This window comes from Meles meles, chromosome 1 (genome assembly GCF_922984935.1).
Source record: "Meles meles chromosome 1, mMelMel3.1 paternal haplotype, whole genome shotgun sequence".
In the NCBI taxonomy this organism is placed as follows: Eukaryota; Metazoa; Chordata; class Mammalia; order Carnivora; family Mustelidae; genus Meles; species Meles meles.
Genome location: NC_060066.1, coordinates 193,273,518 through 193,296,477, shown reverse-complemented (window position 1 = coordinate 193,296,477; position 22,960 = coordinate 193,273,518). Strand labels below are relative to the sequence as shown.

Sequence of the window (22,960 nt, the reverse complement as noted above, 5' to 3'; positions counted from 1 at the left end):
CACTTTCCTGTGGTCACACAACTAGGACTGCGTGGGGGGCTGAGATTGGAAAGCCTCCCTGATGGGGTTCAGCCTGAGAGAAGGAGGTCTGGAGAAGTCCACCAGGCCGAACGATGGCATTTGGAAGGCCGCCTTTCTGTGGGCTCTGCCACCTTCATACTAGGGACTAGAAACTCCTTGAGGACGAGGGCCACCTTTGCCTTTAACCTCTGCCTTTCCCCTGGGGCTCCCTGGGAGCAGCCATGGACATGGGCAGGGTGTGGGCTCCTCTGGGCTTCCAAGTCCCCTCGGCAGGACTCTTATCAGTGATTGCCAAACCAGAACTGGAATTTCTCCAGGGACCCGTAAAGATAGAAAAGGTATCTTTCGCCAGGCAATTTTCCCCATTACCAAAACCCCAAGAAGAAAAAGCACATTTGCCCACGACCCAGCATGGCACAGGCTGGCTGAAAGGTAGCATTTCTTTGATTTAGGCTAGAATTATACCATCTTGTAAAATTCTAGTAGATTCGTATGGAGCAGAAGCTATTATACAGGTCTTTGATGAATGAAAATGAGGAAATGTACTTAGCATTACTTAATCTCTGCAATTTGTTCAATAGACACATCTTTTAAAGCATGGGACTCACTGGTGGGACGGTCATAAAGAGGGGACTCACTGGTGGGACGGTCGTAAAGAGAGGTCTTGGGTAATGAGGTTGGAAGCATGTTGAGTCAAACGAGATCTGGCCTGTCCAGTCGGGCAGCCGATAGCCACAGGTGCTTATTTAAATTTAAATTAATTAAAATTAAATGAAATTTACAACTTAGCTCCTGAGTTAGCCGGCCACAGTTCAAGTGCTTGATGACCATATGTGCCTCAGGCAGAGGAGAATAGAACATTTCCATCACTATGGATAGTTCAATGGGGCAGCACTCAGTTAGAAGATCCCCCCAAGGCCCAAGGTTTGAAGTAGGGGTGAGTGAGTTCCCATGCGTGCTTTGAGTCAGACAGACCTGGGTTCAAGTCCTGCCTCGGGGCCCTCACCCTCTGGCCTTCAGCATCCTCATCTATGAAATAGGGACAGTAACAGCCATTCCCTTTCAGGGAGGTTTAAGCAGATCCCTGTGGGTCTAGAGCTGAGCACCAGGCTTAGCAGCCACTGCTCCCAAAATGATGGGGATCGGTAAAATGAAGGGGATTGGTAACATCATTAGTCAGGTGCTCCCACCCAGACGGGGTGGTCTTCCTTCTCGGAGGCTGGGCTTCCCTCCTCCCGTCCCCCATGCTGCTGTGCCCCAGCGGGGTTAACCCTGTGCCCTCTTCCCAGCAGTAAGTGCCTTGGCCCCAGCAAGCGTCCAGCACAGAGCGCAGAGAGGACCCTTACCGGAGGCCCAGAGACGCTGGCACCGGGAGGCCCCATAGGCCCAGCAGCCCCTTTCAGTCCTGGAGACCCCTGAGGAAAAGAGGACACGGAAGCTACCAGGGGTAATCAGGCAGGTGAGATGCATCCGATCAGGTGTTGGGTGGACCTGCAGTGGTCCCCTGTCCCCTCCGCCAAGACACTCCAAAGCACCACGGGGCTAGCGCCCTACGAGGCAGAGGCTCACCTTGGCACCCTTCTCTCCAACAGGTCCAGGTGGTCCCCGAGGTCCTGGAAGTCCCTGCAGACAGAAGTTAACCCTTGTCCTAAAGGGTTCCTTTCCCTTTCCCCTCTTCCCTTCCCTCCTTTTCCCTTCCCATCCCCGGCCCCCAGTCTCCTCTGGGCCCTGAAGCAGACGTACCTGAATACCAGGCAAACCCTGGACTCCAGGTTCCCCCTGCAAGTCAGAAACCACAGACTGGGCCACAGCTGCCCAGGCCAAGCTGTCCCACCGGCCCAGCTGGTCTGGGCTGGGGCATCTACCAGCCCAAAGTCCAGAGAGCTCCGAGGAAAGACTGTGAGGGTAAGAGAGGCAGGGGGCCAAGCCAAGGTCCTCCACGGAAGTATAGCCACTGTTACAGGGCTGCTGACCGATTCCCTATGCCAGAGCCGTGCCCTTGAGCATTCGAGGGCAGACAGAGCTCTAGTTTGGGGGATGCACAGGAGTGAGCAGCTGGCTAACGGAAGCGTTGGAGGCATTGGGGCACAGGGAGGCAAAGGTAAGGCTAAACACTCACCTGGGGCCCTTGGACTCCCCTTCCTGGAAGTCCGGGCTCTCCCTGAAGAGGCAGAAGGACAATCCTTGGCTTGAGATTCCCTGCTCACCCTTAAAGCCTCCTTCCCTAGCCTCGTCCCCTTAACCTCCTTTTTTCTAGCTTCTCCCTACTCTGTAACCCATCTTCCCCACTCCAGGCCCAATGGGCCTATGTATCTGCCCACGCCTACCCTCACCACACACACCTGCAGCCCAGGCTCTCCCCGGATGCACACGTACCTGGATGCCCTTCAGTCCTGGGGGCCCTTGAACTCCAGGTAGACCAGGCTGGCCCTAAAAGATACAGGTGGCCCATGGGTCCCACAGAGGGAAAGGTGCAGATGGGAGAGAAGGCAAAGCTCAGGCAGGGAAAGACCAGGGGGCAGGCAGCCAGGACTCACCGGTTTACCAGGCCGGCCCATGCCTTCTGGGCCCGGTTCTCCTTTGGGGCCTGGCTTCCCAGGCAGTCCTGCCATGTTCGTCACTGCCCCCTGCAGGCTGGGGCAGGCCGTGCAGCCATCACCCTGGTCAGAGATGGGCACAGCCAGGAGCCCTGAGCCAGGGCTGGCCAGGCCAGGAGGAGGCATTGCAAAGGGAGTCCTTGTGCCCCTCTAAGAGCTCTGCCCCTCCAGTGTCCCCATCTCAGTCTGGGAAATCAAAACAGCCCCTGCCACTCTGCTGTCCTCCTCCCTGCCGTGGAGAAGAGCTGAGGCATCTTCACCAGTGACTCTGATATCCTGGAAGGCTCACAACCTGACTCTGCTGTCCCTCGCCTCATTAACTCTCAGCCCAATTTCTTTTTGTTCATGCAACAAAATGTCCCCTTCCTGACTGACCTTTTCTCCTTTTGGGCCCATAGGGCCCCGAACCCCAGGCTCTCCAGACAGTCCCGGCTGCCCCGTGGTGCCTGGCACTCCAGGATCTCCAGGATTCCCAGCATCACCCTGTAAGGAGCAGGGTTCAAGCAGGGCTGACCCAGCAGGGGCAGACTGCGCTCTTGGGAACTAAAGGCACTCAGAGACCTTCACTGGGGCTGGGGGCTATCCAGGGAGGAGAGAATGGGCACAGCGCAATCAGGAAAAGGAGGTGGAAAGCTCATCAGATGGGTGGTGCTCGCCCAAGCCCATGAGGTTCTCACCTTCTGCCCCTTCAGTCCACGCTCTCCAGCCTTGCCCTGGGGAGAAAGCATTTCTGGCACCTATGTACTCACAGCGGACACCGCTAAGTGTCCTGCACTGTTAGACACGAGGAATACAGCCATACGCAAAACAGAACAAAATCCCTGCTCCCATTCAGAGGAAGCAATTCTGTATAGATGCAGAGAAGAAACGAGCCAGACTCCTGCCCAGGCGACCCTGGGCAAGTTACTTAACCTGTCTGTGACTCGGCTTCCTTATCTGTCAATGGGGAAGATAAAAATGGCTCTGGCCTCTATCCTGTAGAGTCCCTGTGAGGTTGGACGTGCTGGGACATGTGAAGCAGTGTGCGGCACAGAGCGTACCCCGTGCCAGCGCTCACTGCTCCCAGTAAAGCAGCAATAGTAATGGGCCCCGTGGTAGCCATCGCTTCCTGGATGTCTGCTCTGAGCTGTGAAGTGCTTCACACACAGCATCCCGAGGCTCTCCAACAATGTCACGCAGAGGAAGCAGAGGCGTGGAGAGGAGTAACTTGCTCAAGTAGAAGAGTGAGTAAAAAGCAGAGCTAGAGTTTGAACTCAGGCCCAGCTGCTCCCAAGTCGATGCTGGGTGCGCTCTGCCAGGCTGTGTCCCAGGAGGAAGGGCTGCGGCCGACCCCTGAGGCCAGCCTCCCTCCCGGGAGACAGAAGTGCTGATGCTTCCACACCCTCCCACCCACTCCCCTATGTCCATGGAGCCAAGAGACCCAGGCAGGGGTCCCTCCCCTCCTTTGAGCATTGCCTGCAACAACCCAGGAACTCACCTGTTTTCCTGGTAAGCCAAAGCCTGGAGGCCCGGGCTCTCCCTTCTCTCCAGGAGGGCCAGGCAAGGCCACCATGTAGCTGTCCCCATCCTGAGGTCTGGACAGAGCTGGGCATGGCTCACAAGGCTCCCCCTGCCAAGCAAGGACACAGGGTCGGGGGAGGGGAGCGTGTGGGGGATCCCAGGCCAGGCTTGGGATCTGGGGCCTAGGGAACTGAGCCGGACCTGACAGCATCTCTGTGGGGGGAGGGGTATCTTAGAGAGACTGGGAGGACAGGTAAGAAACCAAGGTGAGGGCCACATCATCAAGGTCATCAAGGTCTTATAGACCATGCTAAGGAGCAAGAGGTTACCCTCAGGCAGTGGGGAGCCTTGAAAGGCTGGAATTAGAGCAAGTGTGCGCTGAGGAAGTTCACCCTGGCTGCAGGTGGGGAATGTCCCCAGACTCACCTTCTCCCCTTTGATGCCTGTGGCTCCCGCTGGCCCTGGTGGGCCCTGTGTGATTAGAAAAAGAAGCCATGTGTGAGGCCCGTCACCTGCCTGGGCTATGCTGGGCACACTCTGGGTCATCCCCACCCTCCCCCTCCTCTCCCGTTTCCTCCTCCCCCAGAGCTGTCACGGAGCACACTCACCTGCCGGCCCGCTGGCCCCGCCTCCCCAAAATTACCCTGGAGCAAAGCAGAGAACATAGGGTCAAAGTGAGGTTGCCTGACGGGTGCAGGTCAGTCCCAAACCACAAACCACAAAAAGTATCCAGTGAGGACTTCTAGACTGCCTACCTCTCTCATTTCCTGGTGAGGGAAACTGAGGCCCAGAGAGGGAAGGGGATGGCCCCCAAGGTTCCCAGGACAGTCTGTGGCAAGTTCCTGTCCCCAGCCTCACTTCACAGAATCCCAGCCCCCAAAGGTCACTCATTCATTCATCCGATGGCTATTCGCTGGACGCCAACGCCGTGTGCAAGGCCGAGGCGCGGGTCAGATGCAGGGAGCAGTGCATAAGCACCTTGTGGAGTTTACATACTTGTGGGGAAAACCAGAATTTTTGGAGTCACAGCAACTGTAAACTGTGATGAGATGGGGGATGCCACTTTGGACAGGGATCAGTGAAGGGTTGACCACGGTTATCATCAGAAAGACAAGAATCAGGCCAGCCAGAGAAAGCAGTGGGGGGAGCATAGAGAGGAAGAATGTGCTAGAAAGTGGGAGTGACAGTACAGAATCTAAGAGGTGAGAGTGGCCTTGACGGGCCCTGGAGAGGAAGGGGGCCGCACACCTAAAGCCCTAGAACTGGGGAGAGGAGAACCAGCAGGAAAGCCGGCCGGGGCCGGTCGCCCAGGGTGTTGCTAGGCATAGCAGGGCTTTGGTACAGACAGAGTCAGTCATGAAGGATTTTAAGCAGGGAGATAATGAAACCTGAGCTCATGTTAGCTGCCGGCCCGACAAATGGGCCGCGGACAGGCTGTGGTGGCTGCCGGCTGGCGAGCCACGCTGGGACTCAGGAGCGGGGGAGGGAGGGTGCCAACAGAGTGGCGGCTGACGGAACTTTCAGAGGCAGGCGAGGGCGTGTGGCAGGCAGGGGAGCCAGGAGGCTGCAGGTTTGGGGCCAGAGGGGCTGGGGACCCGCCATTTACTGAGACCGGGACCCCGCTGCTAAGAGGTAGGGGGATAGAAGTTCCATCTGAGAAATGCCAGGTGTGGTTTGCCTGACAGAGCGGAGTCTGAACATATACTGTGGTGGTTGTCAGCCTTGAACACTCATGCACCCACAGAAGCCCTCGTGTGGGGAGCGCAGTCATTTGTCTCCACCACAATCAAACGTACAGATGGGAACTCGGGCACCAGAATCCAGTGGCCGAGTGGCAAAGATTACAGACTCTGGAGCCAGATTCCCAGGCTCAGGGTCCCAGCTCTACACCCAAGCAGCCATGTGGCCTTGGGGAACTGACTTGGCCTTCTCCAACCTCCAATTCTTCATCCGTAAAACCAGAAAAATGGAGTAGCTTCCCCATCAGGTTTTAGGAGGGGGAAACAAGTTAACACATGTATGAATGCTTGGAACCGGGGCCCTGCCCATGATAAATGGTAAAGGATAATCAAATATGGTTATTTTATTAAAGGGCAGTCTTACGTGTGCCTAATTGTTTTCAATGATCAATAAAATAAAAATACAAGAAGGAATTCTCACTCTCACAAGGAGACCCCTGTCTGCAAAACACCGATGACTTTTTTTTTCACCGTGGATTCGATCTCTTGTCTGTATCGTCCCTATTTACGGCCGCCCTGCCAAGAAAGCCCCAGGGTCCCTGACAGCTAACTCAGATCTTACCTTCTCTCCTTTCAGCCCTGCTGGCCCTGGAGCCCCAACTTTACCCTGAAAAGCAATCAAGTCACAATTAGAGCCTCTTCCCATTTCCATGGTCCCAGCATCCACCCAGAAAGAGAAAGGCCAGCTTGGAATGAGGAACACCACAACTCTGCAGGTAGCTGGCCGTGACTCCTGTCCTGCAGCCGGGCACTTGGACGTCCTAAGAGGGAGCCCCCAGGGGCAAGTAGCCTGGGACAGTGTAGGGATGGAAGGGAAGTGAGGCTGCAAGCCTGGGACACCCGCGTCAGGGCCTCCTTCTTGGTCTCTGCCTTGAGACTCAGAGCCAGAAGAGCCAGGGAAGCCACCCGTGTGGCTAGTCACTCACCGGGAGGCCAGGCAAACCGATGCCAGGGGCGCCTGTATCTCCTTTGGCCCCTGTGGAGGGCCCAAGATGCTGGGACCCTACAGCTAAGCTGCAGGACAAGCAGGAGTCCCCCTGGGGAAGGAAGAAAAGAATCAGAAAGGCCCCCAGCAGTTGGGGGGTGGGGAGGCAGCCGGGAGACCCGTGTTCCCTTACCTTCTCTCCTTTGGGGCCTTGGATGCCAGGGTCTCCCTACAGGGAGAAAAGGTTTATGGGCTGATTGGGACTGTCATGCCCCCCAAACTTCCTAGCCGTATGTGAGGAACACAGGGTTACACACCACAAACCCTACAAATACCCAGGGGTCCTATGGGGTTCAAGATCAGCACCCAGATCCAGGGCTCATCAACCCACGTAATAGATGGAGGAAATCAGGCCAGTCTAAGCTACCCTACTGGAAAGTTCCTGTACCTACCCGGTCACCTTTCCATCCAACAGCTCCCAGGCCCTCCTGAAAGAAAGTGTGGGGGAGGGAGTGGAGTGGGGTGGGGAGTTGAGCCCAGGACTGTAGCCCAGCCCTGCCCCCCCAACCAACACCCAGTCCCAGAAGGAGGGCACAGCCTCACTCACTATAAGGGCTGGCTCCACGCCAGCCTGCCCAAAAGGCATCTTAGAGCCTCCTTCAAGAGCCCTAGGAGGTAGCCACGGAGACCTGGGTGACCTTCTAGCCTAGCCCTCCACTCTATGGTTCAACCCAGCTCCTGTCTAGATCCAGGACCCTCTGCCCACAATCTCTCTATGGCTAAGAGGAGTACCCAGCCCCTCTGTCAAGCACTGAACTCCTCTCCAGGATCACATTCCCAGGTTTTTGGGGGGGGCCCTTAATGGCCACCTGGGCACTCACCTTGGCTGGTGCAGGATCGCCTGGCTCCCCCTTGGGTCCTGGCTTTCCAGGGAGCCCCACGAAGTTCTGGAAGCCTTCAGGCAGCGTTGGGCACACTTCACAGGGGTCACCCTAGCAGAAGAGAGAGACTGTGAGTGGACAAACAACAGGTCCCTAGAGAATGTCCAGCACCCCTGAGACTCAGTTTCATCCTCAGAGAGGGCTCCCACTCCCACCCTATCCCGGTGTCACCCGGCCTGGACCTCACCTTCTCTCCCTTCAGCCCTGGCACCCCTGGCTTCCCCTGTTGGAGAAGAAGCGGTGAATGTTAGTGGTTCATGCCAGCCAGAGGGACTGGTATGCCAAGGGAGGCCCCAAGGACCCAGCCCCCCTCTCTCTGGAGGCCTTGATAGAGCAGCCCTGGGCATGGTGGGCAGCAGCCCCCCTCCCCCTCCAGACTGGGCTTACTTACAGGTTTCCCACCAGGACCTTCCTTTCCTGGCACCCCCGAGCTGCCCTGGGGTCAGAAGAAAGGTTAAGGGGGAGGCTCCTGGTCATGACCTCAGCCCATTCACCCCGTCCCCATCAGCCCTTTCTCTGAATTGGCAGCATGATCTCAGTCAAATCTCCCAACTCCTCCTGGTCAACTTGGTCAGCAAGCACTTCCTGCCTGCTGCCTGTCTCTTTCCACGTGTAACCCAAGTCCTTCTGCTTGCAAAAGAAGGAAGGATACGAGACCTCTGTGTTTCCCTTCCCCAGGGCAGCAGGTCAAGGGGAATCTGGGTGACCCCAGAGGAACCACAGCAGACAGACAGACAGACAGACAGTCTTTTCCAGGACTTTCTGCTCATCAAGGCATAAGACCCTAAAATGAGCTTGGGTCCCCCTGGTGTGGCCTTTCTGGTCATCACTAGACTTCGGCCTACCTGTCCCCATGCCTGGAACCCAGGCCAGGGCTCCCATGTCAGCAAGTGCTGGGATGGGGACCCTCCCCAGTGAGGGTCCTGGCTCAGCTGACCAGCCTCCTCAGCTGAGTGTCTGGCTCCTTCCCCGAATGCATGCCTGCTGCCCTGGGTCCCCTTCTGCCTCCCTCCACCATGCAGTGGTGCTCATACTCCTGCCTGGGCTCACCTTGTCTCCTTTAGGGCCTGGCGGACCGCCTGGGTCCCCCTGAGGGCAGAAACAGCATTAGGTAGAGGCTTCCCAGGGGCCCCACATCACAGTGAGACCTACTCAAGCCCCTTCCCCCAACCAGGACCCCCAGGAGCCTTATTATCTCCCCAGCCCCGGCCAACCAAGAGAAGGGTTTCTGAGGAAAGAACAGCAGGAGGGGCTGGACGTACTCACCGGGGTCCCAGGAAGTCCTATCCCAGGGGGCCCAGGGAGGCCGGGGCGCCCAGGCTCTCCTGCCAGCCCCTCAGGGCCCACGAAGCCAGGGTCTCCCTGGCACAGACAGAAGGTTGGTGTGAGAAAGCCGCCGCCTCAGCCCCACCATGCACACTCCGTCCCACAGATGCCACAACTCACCTTTTGTCCTTTGGGCCCCATGACGCAGATCTCCCCCGGCCGGCCCTGTGGAGTTGGGGAAGGTGGAAGAAAAGCCTGAGGCCTGGCACCTTCCTGAGGCAGCAGCCAACTGCCCCCCCCTCAAGTGCCACTCCCCAAAGCCAAGAGCATCAGACAGCAGCGTCACGGCACTAGAGATCAGGGACTTTTAGGCTAGGAGCCAGGGGCCTGGGCTTGGATCCTTTTCCGTCCCCTCCTTGCTCTGTTTCCTGGGGCCCTGCCTCTCCTTCCCTAGGTTTCTGTTCTGTCTGAGCAAGGCTAGCAGGTTGGATGCTGCTGGCCAATTCCAGCTTTGCACGAGGGCCACGGGGCTGTGGCGAGGAAGGGTCCCCAGCAGCGTACATCACGGCCTGGCTTTCCCGGCGAGCCCTTGATGCCTCCGTCTCCCTTCTCGCCTTTCTGGCCCTGGGGAAGGAAAAGGTAACGTGACTGGGGTTGAAAGAAGGGGCTGGAAGAACCAAAGCAACTCTGTCTGGACTGCCTGCTAGACCCCTAGTTTCTGCCTCCCCTGACTGAAAGGCTTCTGTCGCTCCAGGAAGGTGGACAAGAGAAGTACCCTCCGAGCCAGCCCAGCCCAGCTACTCTCAGCGAGTCTGTAGCATTTCCCTCTGAGTCGATGGGAATTGGAACCAGCAGGGTGACTGGGAGGGACACAGAGTCTTCGGTGGGGATGGTGCTCTCCATCCTCCAAGAAGACTTCAGACATCTCCTTCCTCAAGTCTGAAGGGACCACAGACCTCCCGGACACCCGGCCCTCCAAATCCAGGCCCATTACCTTCTGGCCTGTAGAGCCTGGAAGTCCTGAGGGTCCCTGGGATAACGGGGGACACAAAAGAAGGGGTTAGGGAAGGAAGGAGAGGCTGGGCCAGGGCCCCACTGGCCTGCCCCCAGCCCAGTCGCACACTCACCAACGCTCCTGACTCCCCCTTCTCTCCCTTCGGGCCTTCTGCACACTGAGCAGGGAGAGAAGGTATTGAGAAGGTCCCAGGGTCACCTCATTGGCTGCCAAGGGCACAGCCCCTTCCCTGGGGGCTGACCCCATATGACCTTGAAGGAGGCCTTGCCTCCAGGTCTTACCTGAAGCGGGGCATCCGGGGAGATTCGGACACAGTCACTGCCCTAAGGGGAAGGAAAGAGGGATCAGGGTAGGACCCTGTTTTGAGAGGGATAGGCTTAAGAGTCCCACAGTCCCACTGGGCATCTTCTAGGTACCCCCTAAAAAATAGAGGCTCCCATATACTAACTCCTAGAAAGACACTACCCATCCTCCCCCACGTGGGCCAGGCTGCAGGGCTTTGGCTGAGCGGATGGGATGGTTCACATGCCAGCCCCCCTCCCCCGGGGCACAGCCCGGCAGGGTCCTGCAGTGGGCATAGTTGGGGCACTTACCCGGGCTCCCTTCTCTCCCTTGGGGCCTGATGGGCCAGGCAGGCCTCGCTCACCTTTCCCTCCCTGTGGAGATCAAAGCGGGGAGCTGGGACAGGGGGAGCACATGGGAGACCCAAGGAAGGTCTCCTCAGGCTGTCTTCTCTACCCATCCCCTACGCACGGGTGTGTAAATGAGCACAGCCTGCCCCAATCCCCAACCATGCACACAACGTGACATATGGATTCCATATGCCTTCCTCCACATGGCCCTCCCACCCCAAGAGGCTATATTTAGCAAATCTATAGTCTCACAAAAAAAGGGTACTTTCCCCACACCCCTGCGGAAGCACGCGAGCCCGCACGCAGCTCAGCCAGGGGCACAGGCACACGTGTGCACGGATGCACACATGTGGGATGACAGGCCCCACGATGGTGAGTGCTAGACTGCCTGAGTTCAAATCCTGACCTGCCCGGACTAGCACGTGCGTGACTCAGGGAGACTCTTGTCACCTCTCTGAGACTTAGTCTCTTCCTCAATAAAATGGGCTTCCGTCAGCCCTGACCTCAGGGGGCTGGGGAGAGGAAGAAACGGGACCTGAAGGCAGCCCCAGGGGCTGAATTACGTTCCCTCGGGCAAGGACGAGCGCACAGTCCCCCACTGACACGCGCGCTGCCCGCCCCGTCACGCACGGGCCCAGTGGTCCTGTCGGGCCCACCAGGACAAGGGCTCAGCGCCCCCACTGCAGGGGGCCACACGTATGTGAACATGTAAGCCAGGAGGCACACAGTCAGAACCCCCCACACACAATCCCTCTGACACCCCCAGTCCCACATGGGGGGCACAGTGGGGTCTGGGGTGTTTCGAGGTAAAATGGTAGTAGCCGCCCTCCAGAGTGCTTGGGGGCGGGCGGGAAGGAACTTGAGGCCCGTACTGGAAGGCACAGTAGGACTCAGCAAAGAAGCGCCCTTAACGCCCTTCCTTACACACACAGGACCCACAACTCCCTCCAACACACACCCCCCCCAACCACCCCCCACACATACAAGGCTGGGTAGCCCAGATAGAAACACACAACCATGGGACAACATGCTGTGGGACAGGCTGGGACTGCCAAAGAGGGCAAAAGGGTCCTGTTCTCCATCTTGACTCACCTTGGGTCCAGAGGGACCGACTGTGACCTAGGAGGCAAAGAGAGCATTATATCTCAGAGATGGAGAGAAAACCGGGGGCGCAGAGAAGGCAAGCAACTAAGCCAGGGCCACCCAGCATTGTGGCAAGACCAACAGCCTGAATCCAAGACCCCCAGCGGACCAACAGCACTGTCTCCAAGGCCACCCAGCAGGCTGAGTTCATATCCTAAGGCTGTCGGACTTGCAGCGGGGGTCTAACCTCCTTTCTCTAAACCGCCTGGTTTTAGCTAGCTCCGCCCCCTGGTTGTTAGGCTTACAGGGCTGCTCAGTTGCCATGGTAACTCCCGCATATCTGGGGACCATCAGCCTCACCAGATTTGGTGGGGGACTAGATGGAAAGAGGGCCAGGCAGCAGAGGGGGTACTTCCTGTGTCCCCCAAGTTCAAGGGGCTTGGAGCTGAGGGCCACGGGGGGTTGTGCCCTTTATGGACTTACATGGCATGTCAATTCAGAATGTCAGGCTGTGGGAAAGTAGTGACTTATGCTGCCCACGGAAGAGGGTACTATTTGGGTACTAGCCATGCTCACACCGAGCTCTCTCCCTTCTCCTTCTGGACCCCCAGAGGGGGACTGGGCCAGAGCCAGCTAGACAGGCAGAGGAGGGGATGGCCTGAGCCAACATGGGTTTCGGGGTCAGTGCCAGGCTATGTCACCCCGAGTCAGCCTTCCCCTTCTGGAGGCCTCCAAAGTGATGTGGGAGGCCTTCAAGCACAGCAGCCCCGAGTCCTTGTGGGGAGTGGAAAGCTGGGATCAGCAACCAAGGTTCTGGCCCCACCAGTCACCACCCTGTCCCCATTCCAACCCTGGATCCCAATACATTGCCATGACCGTAAGGCGTGAGGCTTCCTTCCATGCTGCCCTTGGTGGGGATGGGGGTGGGAGTCAAGCCCAGCTCTGGGGGATGTGTAGGGAGGGCATTCGATAAGAACACAAAGGCCTGCTTGTCCTTAACCAGGAAGCCAACTAGCCCACTCCCAGTCCCCGCCCACCGCAGCCTGCACACCCTCTATTCACTCACGTTGCTTCCCCGGGCACCATGGACACAGGGTGGGCACTGCAAGGGAAGAATGGGCCACGAGGTCAGGTCGGAGAGCCCGAGGCCAGCCCTCCCCACCCCATTCCCCCGCATGCACACACCAAGCACACAGAACACCATGTGTGTCCTGGGTGAAGTCCAAGGGGGCAGGAAGATAGCAATCGTACCCAACAAGCCTCATCCCTCAACTCCCAGCAAAACCGAGCCAAGCCATTCCCCACACAAGGAAACTGAAGCCCAGAGAGGAATAGCAGTGGGATCTGGGTTCCACAGCGTGTGGGGGCAGAGTAAGGCCCAGGATCTGGGGTCCCAGAGCCAAGGCCTGGATTCCTCCCGGGATGCCCGTGGCCATCTGCTGCCAACTCAGCAGGACTGTCCAAGACTAACTACCCCCACAACCACCACCATCTCCACCCACCCAAGGAGAGGCAGCAGGCAGACCAGGCCCAGCACTGAGCCCCAGAGGAATGCTGGGAGCTGCATTGTTATTCCAAACCCCCATGCCCAGATCTGCTGCCCCAGAGCCTGTCCAAAGGGTTCACGCTGGCACCCCTTCAACCAAGCTCTTTTTGCCAGTCTAGATGGAAGGCTTACCTCATCGGCTGCTGTCTCCTGCCGGGCCTGGGAAGAGGGAGGGCATGGTGATGGGCAGGAAGCAGAGGCTATGAGGTCCTGTCCAATACTCCTACCCAAGAACCATCGGGAGCGGGTGCCCTACACTGCCAGGTACTGTCTGGCTCACCCCCAGTCATCCCTCCTGTGTGTCCTCAGTTCGGTCCAGGAGTGGGGGCAGGGGGAAGTGAGTGGGAGTACAGTGGCTTATTCCAGGGGTCTGCAGAGGGCACAAAGAGTAGTGAGAGGGCACGACGGACTCCATCCCCTGCCCTCCCATACCATCTCTACCTTTGTTCCCCTCTCTGCCTTCTGGCTGATGCTTCCCGTCAGTTGGGCGTCCACCTGGGCAGACGGAGTGAAGAAGGAACTCTTGAAGACGGGGTAGTGCAGGGACCCATATTGGAAAGGGGCACCCAGGTGGGGGCATGGCCCCAGGTGCCCCCTCAGCTAGCACCTCGCCAGGCATCGAGAGGCTGCTCAGGCTCCTGGCACTCCCCCAGGCCCTTCTCCTTCTCCCCTACCCACGTGATGTCGGAGAAAACAAGACCATGAATCAATGGGAGCCTGTGTTCCTGCAGCCAAAGGCTGGCACAATGCCCAGCGGGCAGGGAGGCTGCCCAGCCTGGGGGTGGGGCAAAGGGAGGGACTGGGCTTCCCTGCCACCCTAAAGAACCTGAGAGTGGGTAGGGCAGCTGGCCATGGTGCTGGGCGTAAGACCAGCCTGCCATTGGCTGGGGCTGGGCCCGCGAAAGCAAGCAAGCCCAGAGGGAAGCAGTGTGGCCTGGGCTCTGACCCCAGGTACCCCCGTCCCAGAGATACTGCCTTTGGGTGCAAGCCTGGTCCTGACATCACCAGAGGGGTCCTGGGTGACACCAGTGAGGGCTGGGTAGTGCCAGAGCTAGAGGCACGTCTCTCCATGCCAACAGCTTCATACAGTGGGCCCTCTGTCTCCCTGAATCCTATAGGGGTGGTCCATAGATAGGCGGGGCTTCCAGTCCCCTCCCTACCCCAGGCACAACTGGCCCTGTGCTGGACCCCGGCCTCACTTATACCTACCGGCGTTCATGTCTACCTGTCCCGCCCACCCACCTTGCTGTTTTGAGGCTCTTCCAGGCAGAAGCAGCGGGTGTAGACCTTGCCTTCAGTCTGTGGATTAATCTCGATGAGCTCATTGCTCTGGGTATCCCGGCGAGCCTTGGAGGTCTCTGGGGGACACTGTCCAGAGTGGGGGGAAGGGCCGGGGTCAGTACAGAAGGCAGACCCTCCCCCAACCCCACTCATCCTAAACTCTCAGGGCATCCCCGTCCCGGTCACCCTCTCCAGCCCACTGCAGCCCAGACCTTCCCAGCTGGGCCAGAGCAGGGCCACTCACCCCGCCTGGTAAAATCTCACAACATCCCTCCTCCAGCACAAGCTCTGGGTCACAGTAGATGTGTGCCTGCTGAAGGTCAAACTGCAGGGGACAAGACACACAAATCAGTTTCCCACTTCGTTTGATCAAACGGCTCAGCGTCCTGGCTGCCCTTGAGGCCCGAGATGGCCCCGCCCCGGGGTTTGCCCTCAGAGGGTTTCCAGTCTCACTTGGGGAGAGCATCAGGAGTAAAGTGAAACAGAGCTGCACATGCAGGAAAGATGGAGAGGAGGGAGAGAAGTTCGCTTTGGCCCAGAGGAACAGGGCCAGAGGAGGTTGGGGTTCAGCGAGGCCCTGAAGGACCGGTAGATATCCTGCGGGTGGGTATGTGCTCCAGCTGTCCAGCTGGAGACGACAGCACGGGCAAAGGCGAGCAGGCATGAAAGTAGCAGGTGAGATGGTTGACTAGGGAGGAATTGACCAGAGTAAGCCATACAGAGAGATGTAAAGGAAGGAGATAAACCACGGATGTTTCTAGGGACCAGATCATGAAGGGCCTTGAATGCCAGGTTACTATGTGTAGGGCCATGGGGAACCATGAGAGGATTCTGAGCAAGGGAAGGACCTGGTCAGATACAGATTCCCAGGAGCTCATTCCGGCCCCCAGAAGGCGGGAACAGAGGCCAGCGCCCGGCCTAGCACTCACCGAGACGGGCTTCCCCTGCTCAGCATCCAAGCCCAGAAAGACGTGGCCCACGGGCCGCATGGGTCGCCGGGGCCCCAGAGGCTTCGAGGAGGCTGAGGTGCAGTCCACATGCACGGAGGCCACACGTTCAGCCACGCTCAGCACCAGCTTGTGCCAGCGCAGGTCAAAGAGCTGGGGCACCCGGAAGATGCAGGACACAAAGTCATCATCTTGGCCCCGGGCCCGGAGCTCCAGACTCCGCTCTGGGCTGTTGACTTCCAGGGAAATCTGTGCAGCATTGGGAAAGGAAGAGGGCAGAGAGTCAGAGCCCCACAGGCTCAGTCTGGCAAAGTGCGGGGCTCTCAAAGTCATTTCACAGGAGGCAGAACTGAAGCCCAGAAAGACAGGAAAGCTGGTAGGACCACAGAACCATCCACCCTGAAGGAAGGGGACAGGAGCTGCTGGGCGCAGGGTAGCCTCGAGGCTGGGCGCTGGGGATGGGGCAGAGGGATCCCCGAATTCACGAGCTGGGACAGAGGTTGGGCTGGACAGGTACTGCTCGATGCCCCCCGAGCCATGGGGAGGACAGGGCAGAGGCGTCCAGCTTACCTGTGGGTACCCATCTCCATCGGTCACTTGGAATAAATACCACGTGCTCTGGTGGGTGTGTTTCTTCAGCAAGAGCGTCAGCACCAGGGCGAACTCATCGGGGAGGCCCAGAGGGAACACTCGTCTGGGGGCAGAGCAGGGAGGGGACGCTGAGGCTCAGGTGAGAGGCCAGCCGCTGCCCACCCTGGGCCCTCAGGACAGCCGAACCTGCATGACACACGCACAGGCCCACACCTCCAAACCGACACACACACGAGCATGTCCGTTCCCTCTACTGACATCGCCTGAGTGCCTACTATGTGCCAGGTGGGTCCAGCTGCTGGGGGGTAGCAGTGGTGGAAACACAGAGAAGGTTCCTGCCCTTGTGGAGCCTTCAAGTCTGATGTGGGAGCCACAGGGGGGAGAGGTAGGACCCTAGACAAAGAATCCCCAGGATGACAATATCACTATTTCGTGACAATTGTGGTTGAGTTCTTCCGCAGAATCCGGGCTACCCTGGAACCCAGGACAGCCAGGACTGGGCTGGGAGAAGAGGTACTAACAAAAGGTAAGAAGCATTGAGTATGACAAGAGCAGCCGGCAAGAAAGAGGAACAGTGTGGAAGGTGAGGCTAGAGAGGGAAGCAGGGGCCAGACCCCCAGGGGCCTTCTAGGAGTTTGAACCTCACCCACAGGCTCATGTGGGTATGTGCTCTCTCTTTCACACACACACACACACACACACACACACATGACTCTTGCCAGCTTCCCACCCCCATCCCGGGGTCTTCCCAGTGCCCATAGATGGCTACCTCTACTAGTCAGAGGTAGGGAAGGGATGGGACAGAGGTAGGTCTGCCACGCATCTCCTCTGGGCCCACCCTGCAAGCCCCAGGGGCAGGAACCAGACAGACTCCCAGCAGGGGGTAGGCTATAATGACCCACAGGCACCCCTGGGTTTTGGTCCCACGTCCGGAGTTGCTAGGGAGTGTTAATTCCCAGTGGTCGCACTGGGGCCTTTACCGTACTGGCTGGGTGAGCGCAGCTGCCCCCAGTCGAAGGATGAGGGGCCCCTTGGGGTTGCGGATCTTCTTGATGGCAGATGTTTTCATGAGGTTGAGTCGGCGGATGAGATTAAAGCCTTTGGGGGAGACACCCGATGAAGAGATCTGCTGGGCAGGTGAGGAGGGGTAACAGCCACTCCAGGAAGATGGGGGAGGGGGACAGCTGAATGAGATGGGCACTCACCGGTCACATTGGTCGATAAATGGCTTCTGTGCTCCAACTTGAGTCCTTCCTGTTGTGAAGGAGGGCATTGCTCGCCTGGAAGAGAATCAGCGGTGGGCCATTCAGTGGACTCTGGCTGAAGAGTCCAGGCTCTTGGGGAAGCTGGAGAGAAGCAAGTTTTTGTTCCCCAAAAACGGGGAACCTGCCTTGGGGCTGCTTTTACCTCTTGCCTTCTGACCCTGGCTGCTCTGGGAGCCAGGAGGACCCCCAGTATACAGATGGGAAGACTGAGGTCCAGAGACTGAGGCTGGGCTCAAGGCCACGAAGTGAGTTCACAGCAGAGCAGGACCAGAACTCCTGGAACTCAAATCCCCATGATTCCAAGTCAGGGGGAAGGTCAGCAAGAGAAGTAGCAAAAGCAAATCTCAGCAGAGAGCTGGATATAAACATGTGCTTCCTCCTGCATATACACCCAAGCAGGGGGCAAGGGCACCTGGGGGTAAAGAAAATCACATTATGCATGTTTGTGTTATATATGAGCACACGAGCAGGTCTGCACATGCGTGAGTTACAGATGCCCGTGCCCCTGGGGATGCCATGTACAGCCGGTACACGTGTTCTCGGCAGTGGGTGGAGTTTACTTCCTACATCTAAAGCAGAAAAGCAGACCAGACACAAGTCTGAGCCAACAGCATGACTTTTCACCTGGATAACTACCTTACGAAACAGTGAGAAGAGACCGAGGGCCTGAAGGGACCACAAGTTCAAGGGAACCACCCACACCTTGGGGCTCCATATAGGGTACATTAACTGGGTAAAGGCTCCTAGAGAAGAATAGCTTAATTATGGTCTCCAGAACCCTGAAGGGACAGAAAGGCAGCCATGGGCCTGCCTCCTCTTAGGGATGACTGAGCAAAATGTTAGGAAAGGTGCTACCAGAGGATAAAAAGGCCAGACTCAAAGAGTCCTTCCCATCACTGCAGGTGGGATAGCTGGAACCGGACAACAGATACAGCTCCAAGGAGCTGGGCATTGGACTCCTCCCTGGCTGCCTAGCTGGAAGAAAGACTCCTGGATCCCTGGGCCCAGTGACCCCACGGAAGTCCCCCTCCCCCAGGTCTGGCCAGAAGGACTATCACTGTCTTCAGCATCGGCAGCAGCAATGGGTGACTCACCCCTTGGCAACAGGCCCAGATTCCTTACAGATGTTGAAATTCCCTGCCCCATCCCCCAGGGGACCCGGTGAGGGAGAGAGCAAGGCACACACACATACATGCAGAAACACACATGTACACACACAACCTGCGGGCAATCACATGGGTGCTGGCCGCACACCCCTCTCACATCGGCACCTCACTTTTTCTGCCTCCCTCAGCTCGTTTCGGGTCCTAGGAGTTCTATTTCTGCTCAGCCGGGCAGCTAAGCTACGAAACCCAGAGGGCACCCAGCAGGGCAGGGCAAGTTGCCCGGTCAACTTCCTCTGGCTTTGGGCCCTGGAAAGCTGCACCCTCTGTCCCATCCAGCGTCTGGGCCTCGAGGCGGGCCGTTTATTCGGGATCCAGGGCCAGCCGTGGAGGAGGAGGAGCACGTGGGCTGGAGGATGGATTCTCCACCATGAAAAGGAGTGGAAGGGCCTGGGTCTCTTTCAAGATGCAGCTTCCTTCTGCAGGAACGTCCCGGGCCTGCGTGTGCGCAGGATGGGCTCACGTGCCGGGGGTGGGGTCGTGGGGGGGTCGTCGGAGGAAGGGAGGAGGGCTGTTGTCTCACACACAGAGATGCAGGAATAGGTACAGAGCCGCTCTTGCCGCAGAAAGACTCAGAGATGGACAAACACACAGACAGAAGCACAAAGAGACTCTGGCTCATGCAGCACCAACGCCTCAGGCCACCCCAAGCCCACCCTCTGACCCTTCCTCCGTAAACACCCACATGACCTAGGCACATGGCCACACCTGTACATCAGGAAGCCAATCACGGGCCGATGGCACCCCAAGCCTCATATGACTCCTCACCTGTGTCTGCCCCCCAGCTGCACACGGCCCAGAGACTAAGCAGCCACAAGCCAGGGACCCAAGGCGCCTGCATCCTGGTCCGGAGAGGTGGGCCACAGCCCCAGTTCCTGAAAACCACAGAGACCACGGAGGTGGATTCCTGAGCTCACATGGCGTGATCCAGAGGCAAGGAGCAGCCGGCCCGTGGGGCCCAGGCCCTCATGCTGGGGTGGCAGGAGGGCTAGCCAAGCATCCTTCCCTCTCAGAGGCCCAACCACAGGCCCTGGGCTAGGATTTGGGCCAGGGTAATATTCAAAATATTTAACCACCGGTATGGCACGGACACGGATCAGCCAGAGCAGAACGCTGGCTGGCACATTCTGGGTCCGGGCAGTGTTGGATGGTGCTGGTGGGTAGTTGCTGGATTAAGGAGAGATCTAGAAGGTCCTAGAAGGCCAGGTGAACTGGGGAGAGGGCTTGAGACAGAGACTACCAAGACACTTAGAAGTATTTCAATATCTTACCAGTCTATATAGCTCTGTATTTCTATATACTGGCCTGGTACCTGGCTAGTGGAACCCGGCTCAGCCAGACAGTCCTGCCAGGCACCCACAAGGTCAGGAGCTGCGTCTCCTGGCAGGTATCACAGAGTTGTGTGTGGGCCAAGGAAGCTTCGCCAATGGGTATGGTGGGTGGGAAAGCGGGTCACCCGGCTCAGGACCTTGTTGCCAACCTCCCCCGCTGATGGTTGCTCGTCTTTTAGTTTTATTAAACCCTGATGGATGGGCCCAGATAAATCAATGCAGGCTCAGCAAGCGGCCAGCAGACCCATACATCATCCGGCCTCCCCGAGACAGACAGCACTTGCACGTGCACACACAGAGTTATTCATGTGTCAGCGTGACACACACAGACACACAAGCACGTGTCCACACGGACACGTTTGTGCTAGCGCGTGCATACAGACCTACCTGCATACAGGATTGCTCCCAGAGACACATGTTCACCGATCTACCCAGACATACCAGTTTGCACGTACACACGTGCCCATAGGCAGTCTATGACTACCCCTCCAGTGGGCTCTCCTGTCGGGAAGTTCTTATGCAAGTCTGACCTCATTCCCCCCAGCTGTTACGGAATTCTATTTCCCTTCCCTCAGTCCTGAATAGGGAGTGAGCGCAAGAAGGATCCCTCACCTCAATATATTTGGAGAGAGAATCCTGATCCCCTTTTTCCTGGGGCAGAACGGTTTCTCCACCCCACTCGCCCTCCTTCCTAGGGGTGGGCACATCCCATCACCCAAAACCCTATCCTGGCCTCCCCGTCCTGCCAGTGGAAGAGCTGCCAGCTGGGGGAGGCCTGTGACCACATGTGGAGGAGGGAATATCGGTGGGCTTGTCCCCTTCCTGCTCATCCCCTCCAGCCTCTACTCCCCAGAGCCGGGGCTGCAGGGATATGAGAGAAGCTTCCAAACATGTGATCCCATCCTAATACAAAGGCGCGGATTTGGGGGCAGGGAGAGCAGAACTGGGATGGAGTTCAGAGCACCCCTACAGAGAAGGCGACTGAGGTCCAGGTGCGGGATGCCACTTGCCCCGATTCACACAGCAAGTTGGAGGCAGAAGAAGTGCTTCCACCCAGAGCCCCGAGGCAGCCCACTCCACCCCCCACTTACCGTGGCTGGGGATCCCCCACCTCACTAAGTAATCCACGTAGCCCGGGGGTAGCCAGCCAGCGGAAGCAGGGGGGCTGGGTTCCTCAGGCCCTCGGCGAGGTCCTCGATCACTTCCGACGGGCCGGGAAGACCCGTCTTCCCAGGTCGCTAGCTCTGGGGGCTGAATGCTGCCCCGCGAGCGAGCGCGCGCCTGTCTGCCGGGGACCGCCGGCCACTCCGGGCGGGGGAAGAGGGGCGGTTCCAGGGGGCTGGGGACGTGCCAGGGCCGCTAATGGAACACAGCTGGACCCGCCCGCCGAGCGGGAGGCAGGAGGGAGGGCCGGGAAGGGGCTCCGGCGGTGGCAGAGGCGGCCGGCGGGACGCACGGTCCCGCTCGCGGCCTGGCCCCGCGCCCGCGCGCGCCCCGCCCGCTTCCCCGCCAGGTGAGCTCTGCAGCGAGCGGGGCGGGCCCCTGCGTGCCCGGAGCTGCCTGCCCTGCTAGGGGGCTCTGCAGCCAGCGGCCGGGGTGGGAGAGGCCGGCCCTTTAAGGGCCCGGCCGGAGTGTGAAGGGCCTCCCCGGTGCCACCCCTTTCCCCTCGCCTGGCTGGGGCTCCAGAAGGCTGGAGAGGGCGGGCGGGGGGTTGCAGACCCTCCTCCCCAGTTCCGTGGCAGCGGTGACGTGGCTGCTGCCCAGGCCTCCTTGGTCAGCTTTTTCCAGTTTCTTAGCCTCATGTTCCCAGTTAGTCTGTTCCTTGGTCTGAACTGAACTAAACTGGGGCATGGGGAGAAGAGGTCGTCCTGGAGTTGGGGCAGGCGCTGCATTAACCCGTTCTGCTCTAGCCTCGTGCCCAGAGAAGTGGAGCCCGGCAGGTTCCCTTCTTCCTGACCCCGTGAGTTTAGAAGGGCTCCAGTCCCTGTCCTCTGCTCTAGCTTTGTGGCTTGGAACTCACTATTTAACTCGGACTCCCTTTTTCATCTGTATGATGGGATAATGATCGCTATACCTCACAGGGTTGTTGTGAGCAGGAAATGAGTGGAAGTCTACCAAAGGGCTTTATACAGGGACTGCCACAAAAGAGGACCTCCCTATGGGGCGCCTGGCTGGCTCCATCCGTGGAGCATGGGACTCTTGATCTTGGAATCAAGAGTTTGAGCCCCCAGTTGGTTAAGCCTCTGCCTTGGGCAGGGTCCTGGGATCTATCCTTGCATCAGGCTCCCTGCTCAGTGGGGGAGGGAGACTTCTTCCTCTCATTCTCCCTTTATGATCTCTCTCTCTCTCTCTGTGTCAAATAAATGAATAAAATCTTAAAAAAAAAAAAAAAGAGTTTGAGCCCCGCCTTGGGGGTCAAGTCTGCTTAAAAAAATAAACATGCAAGGATAGCTATAAAAAGCCCTAAAAAGAAGAGCTGTAAGAAACGAGGATTGTCAAGTAATAAAAATGATGTTTTTAAAAAGGAGTTCAATAAATACTCATTATTATTATCTTTATTAACATGAACACTGGCAGGAGGTAGGGGGGCGGGGGCGGGGGTTCCTGGGATTCCACCGGATACGCCATCGATGGGACTTCTGAGCAAAAAAGAGCAGGTACGGTGTCCAGTTCTATCCAGAGGCAGGGGATAATCAAGGTGACACTCCCAAGGGTACCCAGTCCAAGGCAGCAAACAAATTTCTGGGCACCAAGGCCAAGGAACTATGGAGAACTGGGTTCAAGAGGCCCACGAGTGGAAGGAATGGATGGGGGAAGGGGGAGCAACTGGGGTGCCCTGGTGAAGAGAGGCTTCCTGTAGAAGCAAAATGGGTGAACTGTAGCTCTCTGGCCCCATCTAACCCGGGAGAGGGGGGAGGAGGCCCAGGATTTCCCGCCTTAAAAGCCAGAGGCACTGAGTCAGCGGAAACCCCAACCAAGACCACAGAGGAGCCCCACTGTGGTCCCGGCCCCGGGGAGCCAAGCTGTCCCAGATGTGGCCATGACAGTGGTGGAGCCTGGGAAACGCTGAGCTCAGCAGGCGGGAAGCAGAGAGCTGGGGCTTTCTGGGCACTCCAG

The 22,960-nt window shown here is 58.1% G+C and overlaps 1 protein-coding gene across 3 annotated transcripts in view; it reads right to left on the bottom strand.

The window, feature by feature from the left end:
• COL16A1 (collagen type XVI alpha 1 chain) overlaps positions 1 to 21,438 on the bottom strand; it is a 50,323-nt gene extending 28,885 nt beyond the window's left edge. For 2 of the 3 annotated variants that reach the window (XM_046021725.1, XM_046021734.1), the window contains exons 1-38: positions 20,935 to 21,436; positions 19,281 to 19,387; positions 17,290 to 17,364; positions 17,065 to 17,182; positions 16,064 to 16,187; positions 15,476 to 15,742; positions 14,791 to 14,871; positions 14,508 to 14,633; positions 13,707 to 13,760; positions 13,398 to 13,424; positions 12,786 to 12,821; positions 11,729 to 11,755; positions 10,598 to 10,660; positions 10,286 to 10,327; positions 10,117 to 10,161; positions 9,984 to 10,019; positions 9,551 to 9,613; positions 9,170 to 9,214; positions 8,990 to 9,085; positions 8,774 to 8,812; positions 8,115 to 8,159; positions 7,911 to 7,946; positions 7,664 to 7,774; positions 7,235 to 7,270; positions 6,976 to 7,011; positions 6,784 to 6,894; positions 6,420 to 6,464; positions 4,727 to 4,762; positions 4,545 to 4,589; positions 4,096 to 4,227; positions 3,296 to 3,331; positions 2,994 to 3,101; positions 2,559 to 2,681; positions 2,398 to 2,451; positions 2,141 to 2,182; positions 1,765 to 1,800; positions 1,591 to 1,644; positions 1,368 to 1,436 (exon numbers count right to left, since the gene is read on the bottom strand). In XM_046021725.1, coding sequence (XP_045877681.1) covers positions 1,368 to 1,436; positions 1,591 to 1,644; positions 1,765 to 1,800; positions 2,141 to 2,182; positions 2,398 to 2,451; positions 2,559 to 2,681; positions 2,994 to 3,101; positions 3,296 to 3,331; positions 4,096 to 4,227; positions 4,545 to 4,589; positions 4,727 to 4,762; positions 6,420 to 6,464; positions 6,784 to 6,894; positions 6,976 to 7,011; positions 7,235 to 7,270; positions 7,664 to 7,774; positions 7,911 to 7,946; positions 8,115 to 8,159; positions 8,774 to 8,812; positions 8,990 to 9,085; positions 9,170 to 9,214; positions 9,551 to 9,613; positions 9,984 to 10,019; positions 10,117 to 10,161; positions 10,286 to 10,327; positions 10,598 to 10,660; positions 11,729 to 11,755; positions 12,786 to 12,821; positions 13,398 to 13,424; positions 13,707 to 13,760; positions 14,508 to 14,633; positions 14,791 to 14,871; positions 15,476 to 15,742; positions 16,064 to 16,187; positions 17,065 to 17,182; positions 17,290 to 17,364; positions 19,281 to 19,353 — 2,592 coding nt within the window. In that variant the 5' untranslated portion in view covers positions 19,354 to 19,387; positions 20,935 to 21,436. Of the gene's footprint in view, positions 1 to 1,367; positions 1,437 to 1,590; positions 1,645 to 1,764; positions 1,801 to 2,140; positions 2,183 to 2,397; positions 2,452 to 2,558; positions 2,682 to 2,993; positions 3,102 to 3,295; positions 3,332 to 4,095; positions 4,228 to 4,544; positions 4,590 to 4,726; positions 4,763 to 6,419; positions 6,465 to 6,783; positions 6,895 to 6,975; positions 7,012 to 7,234; positions 7,271 to 7,663; positions 7,775 to 7,910; positions 7,947 to 8,114; positions 8,160 to 8,773; positions 8,813 to 8,989; positions 9,086 to 9,169; positions 9,215 to 9,550; positions 9,614 to 9,983; positions 10,020 to 10,116; positions 10,162 to 10,285; positions 10,328 to 10,597; positions 10,661 to 11,728; positions 11,756 to 12,785; positions 12,822 to 13,397; positions 13,425 to 13,706; positions 13,761 to 14,507; positions 14,634 to 14,790; positions 14,872 to 15,475; positions 15,743 to 16,063; positions 16,188 to 17,064; positions 17,183 to 17,289; positions 17,365 to 19,280; positions 19,388 to 20,934 lie in introns of all 3 variants that reach the window. The other variant, XR_006820672.1, reaches the window with a different exon arrangement.
• Positions 21,439 to 22,960: the final 1,522 nt, after the last annotated feature.